Source organism: Panthera uncia, chromosome F2 (assembly GCF_023721935.1).
Source record: "Panthera uncia isolate 11264 chromosome F2, Puncia_PCG_1.0, whole genome shotgun sequence".
NCBI classification, from domain to species: Eukaryota; Metazoa; Chordata; class Mammalia; order Carnivora; family Felidae; genus Panthera; species Panthera uncia.
In genome coordinates, this window is record NC_064812.1 from 77,904,660 (window position 1) to 77,918,934 (window position 14,275).

Here is a 14,275-nt window from a genome sequence, read left to right on the forward strand (position 1 = left end):
ATAGATTGCCTCAGAATCAACTGGGAAACTTGTTAAAGATGCAGTTTCCTAGACGTCACTCCAAGAGAATTGGATTGAGTAAGTTTTGGGGCAAGCTCAGGAGCCAGGGTGTTTTACAAAACACCAGAGGATTCTGATGCAGGCGCAATCACAGTGACCTCTAACCTAGGCAGGGGCACATTCCACAGGAACTTGACGGAACGGAACGTTTCAGGAATTCTGATTGCCTCGGATCCTCAGAGGCGCAAGTAGGAATGATCTGGGTTTCACTTTCATGACATCCACAAAAATCAAAGAGATTTAAAAATGAAATAACTTTGCCATCCCGTAGTTGAAGAAAAAAGGACGTAGTGCTTGCGTGTTACATAAATTTGTTCTCATCAAACCTTTTGGCCAGATTAGTTACATCCTCCTATCTGTAAATCCATTCACAGTATCCTCTCCTGTAGGTTTTCAGCAGCAGCCGTGACGGAACCAAAATACCTCTTGTGGATCTGTTAATATGTGTTTATCCCCCTTCAGAAGAGTCCTGTGATATTTGCCAGCTTGACGAATGTAACTCTTAGTTCAATATATTCTGTATGATAGAATAGATGGGAAAAAATTGTTCTAGACAAACATTGCTTTTCCTCAGAGAAGTTGCTACCCAATACATGTGACCTCATTAGTCAGAATTTTTTATAATCACGCTAAGTTTCAGAATTTAAGGCAGTGATTCTTAATATTTTGGATCAAGGAGCTCTGAGAATCTGAGAGCCTTGGAACTGTCTTACCCAGATATCTGAACATATTTAAATGAAATCAAAGTTTCCATTTATTTTTAGAGAATCTGTGAACATCCCAAAGCTCTTTAGAGCCACATCGTAGTTTAAAAAGTCCTGATATAAGATATGTGGTATTTCCATGAATTTAGAATTTAATAGGATTTGTTATGGTTTTCAGGTATCTGTACAAGAATGAAATTCATGCCCTCGACAAGCAAACCTTTAAAGGACTCAGATCCTTGGAACAGCTGTAAGTAATAAAAACTTCTTTCTTGAATCATTGATGGTTGCCGTTCAAGTGGAAGCTCTTTTAATGCCATTATGTGATAGTTGAGCAATTATTTTAAGCTTTGTCATGCAGCTCGAATGATTGAATATTCTGTCATCAGTTGGATAAAAATCAGAATGTTTGATGGAGTTGGCATGAGGGCAGGAAGACAGAGCCCGGCTGGAATCCCAGCTCCTGCATTTATTAGTGGTGTGCTATTGGGCAAGTTGCCTTCCCTGAATTTCTGTTTCCAAATCTCTGGAATAAAGATATTCCTGCTGCGAAGATTAAGATATTCCATGCAAAGACTCTAGCTGATCATATGACACAAAATAGGCATTTCATAGAAGGTAATTGATAGCCGTGATTATTTATTAATTTATCAAGCTCATAGACATTTAACTGATATGGGAATTCCCAGAGCATGACGTCTAACCCCTCATGTGACAAATTAATAACCAAATCCGATGTTAATTAAATGACTTGCCTCAGGTTAAAAGATCTACAACCCAGATCTCCTGATTGTTATCGTCGTGCACTTTTCACATGTGACACCCTACGGCTGGTTTCAAAGAGTTTGAAATCTCATAAACTGTAGGTTCACCTTTCAGAATTTCAGTGTGAAATAAGAATTTTCGGTATGAAAAAGTCATGATATATAGTTACACTGCTACCGACTGGCCATTTGATATTTTATTCAGATATTTCTCTCAATTATTAGTGTCTGTGACGCAAAATCCAGTTAGATATTTGAAGAGGTTTTGCCTCATTCCTGACAAGCTACGTGATATTTTGTCAGCTTAGAGATATAGAATGCTCTTTGATTTTTAATTAATACGACTCTTAAATACCAGAAGCTTTTGACTCTGAGCTTTATTTCTGTCTTCAATGTGGCTTCTTATTTTCAAAAGGCTGTTTGCAATCATTTCTATAATAAATATACTTCATAAATGTCTGAAAAAATCTAGATTTCTTTTTTTCCTGGAGGGCCAAAGTGTTAGGTTATAGTATTAAAATATGATCAATCAAACACACTTTTAAAAATTATCGTTTCCATCTACTTCTCCCCTTGTTAATTTTCTTTTACACGACTAATGATCTGTCCTGTGGCAAAGTGTGTTTCTTCATGTTTTCCTTTATTATTTTAAATTGTGTAATGTTTTAGGAAATTTTTACTACATGTGGAACCATCACAAAAACAAATAAGTATAAATTCTTTAATAGCAACAACAAATAAAATCTTTATGACTGTGTTGTGTTGTTCATCAAATATATTTACAAATGATTTATAAAAATTAACATGAAAAGTTCTAATTCTAAAGTGCACATGATTCTCATCAGTAAATGCTTTACATCCTGATAACAATCATTGGTCTTACTAACATTGAGTAATACTATTGTTTAAAGCCATGGAAACAGGCATTTCTGCTTGCGAATTTTAAAGCATGATTCCATGCTCTTGTGAATCATTATTCAAAGAGGATTTTTGGAATACAAAGATGTAATCTCTAATCCTTGGAAATTTTCATGATTTTAATCATAGCTCTGAAAGTCAGTTCATTTCCATGTATCTCTACCAAACTAAAGAGCTTGAGGTACCTGAAATATTTGTTCTTTAAGACCTATAATAAATAGGATTCTTATTGCACATAAGATCCTTATTTCTTTTAAGGATTCTTATTGTACATAACTGTTTTAAGATTAAGCTCCTTTTTGAGGAAGGCAGGGACACGTGAGAGGTTTTTGTGCAGCCTTGCAAATATGGTAAGGCATTGTAATACCAATTCTGTTACTGACATGACCGTCTACATTCAGTATGAAAATACACTTTTTGATTTTCCTTTAGTCTTTAAGACACAGTCTGTGGTTTAAAAAAGTGGAAATGAGCAGTGAGGAAGGGATATTGAAGAAGGATTTGTGGGCTTAATTCTTTTTTTCTTTTTAAGATTATTTATTTTGAGACAGAGAGAGACACAGAGAGCGAGTGAGGGAGGGGCAGAGAGAGAGGGAGAGAGAATCCCAAGCAGGCTCCGTGCTGTCAGCGTGGAGCTCGACCCAGGGCTGAAACCTACAAACGGTGAGATCATGACCTGAGCTGAAACCAAGAGGTGGATGCTTAGCTGACTGAGCCAACCAGGTGCCCCAACCTAATTCTTTTTTTCGTTTTTTTTTTGTTTTTTTTTTTAAATCTTTTGGTCAGTTGGAAATTTGATAAACTGCATTCTTTTTTTAAAACCACCTCATTGAGGTGTGATGGACATACCTCAATGGCTGTGCATACTTAATGTAAACAACTTGAGTTTAGAGATAAGTATTCACCTGTGAAACCATTGCCAAAATCTATGCTATAAATATATCCATCACTTCCAAAAGTTTCCTTTCATCCATCCCCCTAGTTATTATTATTATTATTATTCATTATTTGTGATAAGAACACTTAACATCTATCCTTTTAGCAAATTTTTAAGCATACAATACAGCATTAAGTTGTGAAACTGTAACACTACAAGAAGAAATCATACAGAACATCTTCTTGACATTGGCCTTCAATGATTTCTTGGATATAAAGGAAAATCACAGGCAACAAACGCAAAAATAGACAACTAGAGCTATGTCAAACTAAAAAGCTTCTGCACAACAAAGGAAGCCATCAACAAAATAAAAGGCGATTTATGAAATGGAAAAAAAACATCTGCAAACATTCATCTAATAAATCCAAAATGTAGGGAGAACTCCTAGAATTTAATAGCAAAAGCCCAAACAACTAGATTAAAAAATAGGCAAAGGACTTGAATAGATCTTTTTCCAAAATAGACACACAAATGGCCAACAAGTATATGCAAATGTACTCGACATCACTAATCATCAGAGAAATGCAAATTACAACCACAATGTGAAGTCACCTCACACCTGTTAGGATGGCTATTATCCAAAAGAAAAAAAAAACACCGCAGGTAAGGATGGCGTAGAGGAAAGGTAATTTCTCGTGCGCCATTGGTGGGAGTGTAAATCAGTGTAGCCGCTATGGAAAACAGTGTGGGGGTTCCTCAAAGAATTAAAAATAAGATTACCATGTGATCCACCAATCCCGCTTCTGGGTATTTATTCAAAGAAGTTGAGATCAGGATCTCAAGGTGATACCCGCACTCCCATGCTCGCTGCAGGATTATTTACAATGGCCAAGAGATGGAAACAATCTAAATGTCCATTGACAGATGAATGGGATAAGGAAAAAATAAATATGTGTGCATATATATATGTAGTCACACACACGCATACATACAATGGAATATTATCCAAGCTTAAAAAAGAAAGAAATTCTGCCATTTGTGATAAAATGGATGAGTTTGGAGGGCATTATGCTAAGTGAAATAAGCCTGACACAGAAGGACAAATACTACATAATGCCATTTCTAAGAGAAATCTAAATAGTCAGACTCAAAGAAGCACAGAGTAGAATAGTGGCTCCCAGGGGATGGGGGAGGGAGAAATGAGGAGATGTTACTCAAAGGGTACAAACTTTTAGTTATGCAAGATCCTAGATGCCTAGAGATCTACTGTACAAAATAGTGACAAACCATATTCTGCTTTAAGGGTGAATCCTGTCTTTGTGTTGCATTAGATTATCTTCTGTGTGTTGGCTACATGAAGAGAAATTTTGTGATTAAACACAACAGAGTTATAAATTAAAACACAAATCTTATTTTAAACATTAATAAGACATTGTTATTTTTATAAAGTAATTTGTATCCTTATATTGATTGTGTCAGGGGAGTAATTATCTTTATAAGAATTATAATGGTTGAATTTTTATGTAGGAAGATAGAATGATTACAAATTAAGAAAGTGTATATTAAAATGAATACATTTGTGACGATACAATCAGTTTTACCAAATGGAAAGACCATATTTCTTGGGTATAATTTTCCATTTTATATATAGCCGAACACCACTGGTTAAGGGGGATAGTATCTTCAAAGCACGTTCTTATTCTACAAATGACACAGAGGACTCTAATGCTTCTACCTTTAAAAACAAGAGTAATTGCCATGTGCTTAGAAAGCACGGTTTAATGGACCTTGAGAAATTTAACAGAAGACCATGGGGGAGGGGAAGGGGAAAAAAAAGTTATAGGGACGGAGGGAGGCAAACCATAAGAGACCCTTAAAAACTGAGAATAAACTGAGGGTTGATGGGGGGTGGGAGGCAGGGGAGGGTGGGTGATGGGCATTGAGGAGGGCACCTGTTGGGATGAGCACTGGGTATTGTATGGAAGCCAATTTGTCAATAAATTATTAAAAATAATATTTCTTATTAATCAGCCGTCTTGCTTTCAATTAGCTCTTCATCTAAAACTTCCATCTTTATTGTACTGATACATGGACCTATTTTCATTGGTTACTTTTTTTGCCAGTGAATGTCTCATCCGAGCCTCCTTAGTAGGCACGAAATATGTCTCATGAAAATGGTATCTTCTAGTCATTTTCCTCGTAAGACCATTGAACTAGAAATGACAGTATTTTAGTTAGTCATTATTGTTTAACTTACATTTCCTTTCCAGTGTCTAACTTCATATTCCTTACTTTCCCTGTTCTTTAGATGTTTACTTAATCCTGAATGGTCTATTTTATCTAGAGTATTTCTGTTAGATAACAGCAGGCTTTCATGCCTGTGTTAAATTTCACTCCATGCCTTAAATATCAACATCTTATTCCATTGTCTACCGAAATCATGGAAAGAGGCAGAACAGTGTTTCTGAAAACACAAGATCTTAGAAATCAGACTGAACTAAGTTTGATCTGATTGAACATGTGCCGCGCTTATTAACCTTTCATTGTTTTTTAAATGAGGAGAATAATAAGTATGTGCCAGGCTGGCTCTGAGATCTAAGGATAATATATATGAAACACTTGGCAAGAGAAGATCCTGAAAGAACAATATCTGTGAATTTCTATAGCGATATTTATTATTATTTTACTAATTATTTTCCGTACAACGTTTGACAAGAAACAGCTTATTTATTTTTTACTTTTAAGAAACGGATAATTTAAATGGTGTGTTTTAAAATGCAAATTTAAATTTAACCAGTGATACAAAATATTAATTAACTTAATTTCTTTGACCTGTCGTGACCTGTTTTTTTTTTTAATTTTTTTTTTTGATGTTTATTTAGTTTTGAAGGAGAGAGAGACAGAGCATGAGGGGGGAGGAGCAGAGAGAGAGAGGGAGACACAGAATCGGAAGCAGGCTCCAGGCTCTGAGCTGTCAGCACAGAGCCCGTCGCGGGGCTCAAATTCACAAACGGTGAGATCATGGCCTGAGCTGAAGTCGGAAGCTTAACTGACTGAGCCACCCAGGCGCCCCTGTCTAGTTTATTTTAAAGGACTTTCCAACCTGATTACTTACTGTAAACCATAAATGACTATAAATGCTAAAAAGATAATCTTTTTAAACATGTAAATATCTCAGATTGTACAGTTAATATTTCAAAGCTTTTAAAAGAAATCTTATTGTTTTCAAGAAGTTTCAAGCCTAATTAAAATTTGTTAAGCATCTAAAATTACAAGAAATGGGATATTGGCATAATGCTTTTGGATTTATCGATGCTTTGAAAATACAAAAATTCGGACTGGAACAAAAGAATATATGTGTAAAACTTCTTTTGCTCATTCATTGCCTGAAAGTCCTGCATTAGAGCTACTTTGGGTTTATGTCCATTGTCAATGCCATTCATCCAAAGACCACCAGCAATATCCCCATAGTGAAACAAGTTGAGTTTGTCACTCCTTGCAGTGTGACCGAGAACACATGCTCTGTAGAGTCATAAATCGGGAGTATCAGTAAGAGGCTGTGAGAAAAAAAAACCAACATATTTTAAACTTAGACTTTGGCTGGGTGATTTTGAGAGGATAGGAAGGCAGGGATTTGCTCTAAATTGAAAAATGCCAGAAAGCGTGCACCAGTCTGTGATTGTGTATCGTCATAAATCTTATCTATAGAGAGTAGAGAATAGAATGATGATAAAGCTGTAATTGGTAAGGATATAGCATTCACTCAATCTGGTCAAAAGAAGAGACCGTTTGGCATTTTGTGGGTGGAAAAGTAATCTTGTTTTTATTTGTGCTGAGACAAAATTTAGAAGTAGCCGTGTCTTGTACCATTTTATCAAGGTCTCAGGGTAACCCTGTCTTAGCTTGAATTCTGTGAGATTACGTTTAGTAGAGTCCCATGGTCCATCCATGAGTGCCAGGTCGGTTTCTGAATGTCGAAGATAATCTTTTTTTTTTTTTTTTCCTTGCTCAAGATAAATTAGAGCCCAGAATTCAGAATAAAAGATAGACCATTATGGTGGTAAGGATTCTTCATTAAAGACTTTATTTAGTATCACCCTTCCATCATGATGACCAGTAACTTATTCTCAGTGTTAAAAGCATCTTTGATATATAACATCTAAAAAGGTTTCACTCACTTATAAACAGAGACAAATTTCTTCTTGTGATACGATGTTGGAGGAGAGAGATTTACATTTTGCTCTTAAAAACTAGAAAACCAGACAAAATATCTAAAGCAGCCATTTTCAGACATTGGACAACAGGCAACAAAGAGCTGTGATCCGTGACACAGGGACACAAGATGTGATCTCTGTGATGTCATAGCTCACTGCCCAGAGGGAGCTTCCAGACAGAAGCACAGGGAAGGTTACACAGCCAGAGACTAGCTATATTGAGGAGACAGAGATTGGAGTTTGGGGATCGTGGCATGGCAGAAATTGGTGGTATGGGGCACCAGAGAGCAGAGAGCTGCACAGAGAAAGCCTTGGAGACCTGAAGAAGCTTCTCCTAGTCTTTGTCTGGATACTGATCAGCACAGGTAGTTAGAGGAAACTACCTGCGCTCAGAAGAGGACGACTGGAAAGCTCTAAGTCAAAAAAGTGCCAGAAACTCCTACACAGGCCTGAGAATAGTTTGTGCTACCTCCAGCCAGTACGGAAGGACCTCATGCTACATAGCACTGGAAAGAGTCCTCAGCAAAGTGTCATCTTGATAGAGGGGCTACATGAGTCCTTTTATGAAGACTCCTTGACCTGCTCTGGCACAGGTTAAAGAAAACCAGAGAGAATCAAACCGCTCTCAGTGCCAGAATGAAGTCCACTATTTATCAAAGAAGTGCAACAAAATCTAGCACCCAGTAACCCAACATTAACAATTCTCATCCTTTAATCAAAAATTGCCAAGCGAGCACATCATGCCCAGAGTTACAAAATCAAGAAACCAAAATATGATGGGACGAGAGGAGAAATGAACAAATTCAACACTCTTCTGTCAATAATTGATAGAAAAATAGACAGAAAAATCACCAAGTGTATAGAAGACAAGTATAACAGTATCAACCAATTTGACCTAACTGGTATTAATAGGGCAATCCGCCTTAAGCCTGAAAACTATACAACATTTTCAAGTGCACAAGGGACATTGACCAAGATAGTTCATATTCTATGCTACAAAATAATTCTCAATAATTTTCTTTTTTTAACAGCAAAATGGATTTATTCACGAATAGGAGAGAATTGCAATTTGGGGCAAACAGGCTATGGTAAGCCAGAGGCAAGTCCAACAAACAAAGGAGAAAATGTTATTTCATGGGGAAGGAGGGAGTCGGGAGCTGTTGTTTTGGACCAAAGTCTATTGGAGAAAAGCAAGAGTTCAGGCTGATGATGGTTTCTCATTGGCCGAGTTGCTGGCATAGTTGATTTCTTACAGGAGATGCGATGTGCATCTTTTCCTGTTGTTGCCTGTAATTGATGATTCTTACCTGTTGATGACTCTTCTGTTGGGGTCTGTTATCCACACTTCTTTCTTTTTTTTTTTTTTTTTTTTTTTTTTTTTTAATTTTTTTTATTTTTGGGACAGAGAGAGACAGAGCATGAACGGGGGAGGGTCAGAGAGAGAGGGAGACACAGAATCGGAAACAGGCTCCAGGCTCTGAACCATCAGCCCAGAGCCTGACGCCGGGCTCGAACTCACGGACCGCGAGATCGTGACCTGGCTGAAGTCGGACGCTTAACCGACTGCGCCACCCAGGCGCCCCATACACTTCTTTCTGTAATGGACACAAAGTGGTGTGGTGTGAAAGCTCCCCCTTCTGGCCTCTCCAATCCATTTTGGTGAGGTTTCCCTTGACTAATTTTCACATTTCCTTCTTTTGATTAAGATCTTCCTTTGAAAACTTCACTGATGGAGAGTTAGGTTTTCTTAATTCAGTGGTCTTTTGGGCTTTGGCATCAAGACTTTTTCTGGATGTCCTGCCCCACACCGGAGAGAAATTGTATAGATTGCAGACCTACTGAGGTCACATGCGAATAACAAGGAGTAGGAGGGAGAACTCTCAGGGACTTCCATCTATAGTCCATATTTATGGAAATCATAAGCATTGCAGATCATCTCCATGTTGGGTACCTCATTTTTACAAAGGTTTGACAGGCAGCAAGTACAGAATCAAAAGGAACATGACATTTCCCAATTGTAGATGGTTCTAAATCCACACCCTCGGTCTGAAAGTAGCCAACTGAGAATATTTATTGATACATATTCCGACTGAGGGGAGAAAAGTCTCCCTCCAGAGGCAAACCTGGAGTCATATATTCCCCTCGGAAGTCCCCACCTAAAGCAGCCCTGAAAGTAGAATACAGTGCCCTGCAAGAATACGCTGAAAGAACGGCGTGCATTTGGGAAGATACAGTGTGGGTAGAAACAGGAAGCAGTAGCTGATAAACTTTTTGCGAGACAGCGAAACTTCAAAGACATTTTAAAACAGTGTCCTCAAAAGAAGTGTTTGGAACTAACTGTGTCACCAGTAATACAACCTGTGAAGTTGTAAATTCACGAACCATGAATTTGGATAAGAATGCAGAGACAGTTGGATACAGATGTGGTAAAAGATACAGAATGGACTATTCTTCAGCAGATACAAAGAATCTTGTCATTTGCAGCAACATGGATGGACCTAGAGGGTAATATGCTAAGTGATACAAGTCAGAGCAAGACCAATGCTGTATGATTTTGCTTACGTGGAATCTAAGCAAACAACAGAAACAGACTCATAGATAAGGGAAACAGACTGTTGGTCAGAGGGGAGGGGGAGGGGCAGATGAAACAGGTGAAAGAGATTAGGAAGTATAAACTTCCAGTTATAAAATGAGTAAGTCATGGGGGTGCAGTATACAGCACAGAGAATATAATCAATCTGTATGGTGACAGACGGCAACTAAACTTACCACGGAAATCATTTCGTAATGTATAGAAACATCAAGTCACTATGAGGCACACTTGAAACTAATAGACCGTTATGTCAATGATATGTCAGTAAAAAATGAAAGGACAAAATAAAATTTGCATATTGTGAAAAACACAAATAAAAATCGCCCTCATTTGTTAGAGTAATCTTTTTTCACAGTGCACTCCTGGGAAGGAAAGACCTTAAGCATAACACCTTCAGCCTCAAGGTTTTCCCTGTTGGAAATGACACCTCCAGAAAGACTCTTTTTCAACCTTGCTGGAAAGGCACCTGTCAGGTGCCACTGACCAACCCTTGTGCCATGAATCTCCTGGGAATAGACTTTTGGATTCATGTGACACGTCTAAAGAAGGCATCAAACCCTGCCTGGACCTGTACACCATCTGGCAACCTGAAAGAAAAGATTTCTTGGAACCGAAGCAGATGATAGCTGATGAGATAGCAGTCCCAAGACGTCTGGACCAGACCACTTAGAATGTTCAGTAAATTTTGGAGCATTGAAATCATATAAAATATCTTTTCTGATAAAACAGCATTAAATTAGGGAACAATAACAGAAAGATATCGTATAAATTTCCAAATTGTTAGACCTACCAAGCAATTCGAGGAAGAAATCACAAGAAAAATTAGGAAATATTTTGAATAAACTAAAAATGAAATGACAGCATCCTGAAATTTTGAGGTTGTAACTAAAGTAGTGGCTGGATTGCAACTTATCACGTTAAACATGAAGATACCATGTTTGAAGGATGAAGATATCAAGTCAGTGATCCAAGTTTCTACCTTAAGAATCTAGAAAAGTGGAGCAAATTATATCCAAAGTAAGCAGAAAGAAGGAACTAACAAAGATGGGTTAAAATCAAAGAAATCGAAAACAGAACCACAATAAAGTGAATACACAAAATTCTTATATGTTCAAACGAGCAATCACCTTGATGGACTTTAAGCCAAATTTTCAGAAAAAAGGGAGACGATGCAATTTATGGATATCAAGACTAGGGGGCAGTACAGATACTATAAAAACAGTAAATGGATAAAATAAGGGTTTATCTTGAACAATTTTCTTCCAATAAATTGGACAACTTAATGAAATGAAAAATAGACTTCAAGGATACACCTGATAAAGGTTACTCAAAAACAAATAGTCTGTATAACTATATATTAATATATATAAAAGAAATTATATTTGTAGTTAAAATATTTCCAAATAAAAATAAATTACGTGTCTAGATAGGTTCATTGGTGAATTGTTACAAACATTTAAGGAAGAAATAAGTCCAATTCTATACCATTTTTTTTTTAAATAAAAGAGGGACACTTTCCAACTCATTTGAGTTGCAGTCACTGTATGATAACAAAGCCAGACAAATGCATTACAAGAAAAGAAAATAAAAAGCCTGTATCCCTCATTAATATAGATGCAAAATGCCTTCACCAAATATTAGAAAATCAAATCTAGCAAATTATCTGAAAGGTATAGTAAACAAATCATGCACGAGTACATTTAATTTAAGGAATACAGGCTGGTTTAACATTTGAAAACCAATATATTTCACCGTATTAATAGATTAAAGAAGAAAAAACACGATCATCTCAGTATATGCAGAAGACGCATTTGACAAGATTTAACAGTCATTCATGGTAAAAAATCTTAAGCAAATTAAGAGTGAACAGGAATTTTCTCAACCTGGGAAGCGACATCTAGGAAAGGCCCTTGCCTAATTCATATTCGGTGGCAAAATGACTGAGTACTTACTTAACTTTTCAGGTTGGGAGCAAGGCAAGAATGACAGGAAAGAAGCATGGAAAGATGTTCCTCATTCTAAGTCATTAGGGAAATGCAAATTAAAACCACCATAAGATACCATTATACACCCTTTAGAAAGGCTAAATCAGACACACTAAAAGCACCAAGTGGTAGGGAAAACGTGGAGCGCCTGGAACTCTCACACGTGTGCTGCTGGGAGTGCAAAATTACGGTCCCTTTCAAACACAGTTTCACAATTTCTGTTAAAGTTAAACATTTCAGACTGGGACACAGCAATTACACTTTTTAGTGAAAGCATCTACCCTGAAGAAATAAGACGTATTTCCTCCACACAGATGATGATGATAGCATCTTTATGAAAATATCCCTAGACTAGAAACAACCCAGATGTCTATCAACCAACTGGTGACTGGATCAACAAATTAGGGTACATCCACATGGTGGGCTAACACTCAGTAATAAACAGGAATAAACCACTGATACTCATACCATCACAGATGAATTTCAAGCACATACGCCAAGTAACAGGAGCTAGATAAGTAAGACTTTATACTGTCTGAATACATTTATATTACATTCCAGGAAATGCATGGCTCTAGTGACAAAGAGCAAGTCAGTGGTTTCCTGGGGTGGGGGGTGGCGGTGGGTTCGGGAGGTAGGATTGGCTGCAAAATATCTGAGAGCATTTTGGGGGCTCATGGAAACATTCTGTGCCACATTTGTGATGCTGGTTAGATGATGCATACATTTATCACAACTAATTTATTTGCATACTGAAAATTGTTTAATTGTTATCATATGCAACTTATACCTCAGTAAAACTGACTTAAAAATAAACAAAGACGAATGACCATCTTATCATTATTTGCCAGATGTTTCCATGCCTTTACCCTCATTCCCACTTTTGTTTGCCAAATCTATGATTTCTTATAGCGGCTTATGGTAAGTCTTGCAGTCAGGTAGTAAGATGCTTCCAATTTTGATTTTCTTTTTAAACATTGCCTGCATTCTTGTATGCAGTTTAGAATAAGCTTGCTCATTTCTGCCCTCTCTCCATTACCCACTCCATTACCACCAGGTAAAAGCCCTCTGAGATTTTGGTTGGAATTACATCGAATCTGTAGATCTGTTTGGTGGAACGTTTATCGCCAAACCCAAACATGCCATCAGTAGATTCAGACCAGATGTAGCAAAATGAATTCTTTTGGGTGGAAGTCTATCCAAAGCAAAATTTTACTCACCTAAGGAGTTTGGGTAAAATCAAAGCACGTCTTTGGCCAGTAACTGCATCACCTGTGTCTTGGGTAGAGCAGCTGTGAGAACTTTCCGGAACTCGAAGAACTTGAGGGCTGGGTGTGTGGTTACAAGGGACTGCAATTTGATCCTATTTCCTGAGCGTCATTAAAGATCAATTTTGAAGAACCTTTCTAGGAATAGTTCTGTTCTTGCATCAATTCATTTTGTCTTTCTAACTGGCTTTGTGACGTTTGAGGTATAAATATAAGAAAATAGCAAAAATAATGTAAACACAGGGAGGGGGACAAAACAGAAGAGGCTCATAAATATGGAGAACAAACTTAGGGTTACTGGAGGGGTTGTGGGAGGGGGGATGGGCTAAATGGGTAAGGGGCTTAAGGAATCTACTCCTGAAATCATTGTGGCACTAGATGCTAACTAATTTGGATGTAAATTTTAAAAAATAAAAAAGAAAATTAAAAAAAAAAAGAAAATAGAAATACGATATTCCCCGTTGTTCATGCTCCAGTATATCCCATTCTGGGTCTGGGATTGGCTTTTCCAATCCATTCCAAAGTGTCCTCCTACTCCTCGCTGATGTACCCCCGGCATGAAGCTAGCTCAGGCAAACCCTCTTTTGGGCACCGCATGAAAAGAAGGCTTTGAGGACCTTTCCCTCTTCTGCACAATTCTGGATAAAATCTGTAAGACAAAGAATAATTCTGACTTTGAAATCTCCAAGTTTGTTCTTCAATAGCAAATGGATGTTAAAAACAGAGAAGTTCTCTGATTTTTGGGGTCTCTCCAAGGTTTCCTAGGGAAAGGCCCAGACGCTCACACTGAGAAATAGGTCGGTGGGGGTGGAGTTGAGTGTTTCTCATCTCCCCTGTCGCCCTGTGTTTGCACACGGGTGCTTCTGACTGGCTGGGATCAGAGGGAAGGAAG

At 37.5% G+C, this 14,275-nt stretch overlaps 1 protein-coding gene across 1 annotated transcript in view; it reads left to right on the forward strand.

The window, feature by feature from the left end:
• The window catches only part of PXDNL (peroxidasin like), a 360,062-nt gene that overhangs the window by 174,803 nt on the left and 170,984 nt on the right, over positions 1-14,275 (forward strand). The window contains exon 4 of the mRNA XM_049633716.1: positions 943-1,014. Within this exon, the coding sequence (XP_049489673.1) occupies positions 943-1,014 (72 nt within the window). The remainder of the gene's footprint in view (positions 1-942; positions 1,015-14,275) is intronic.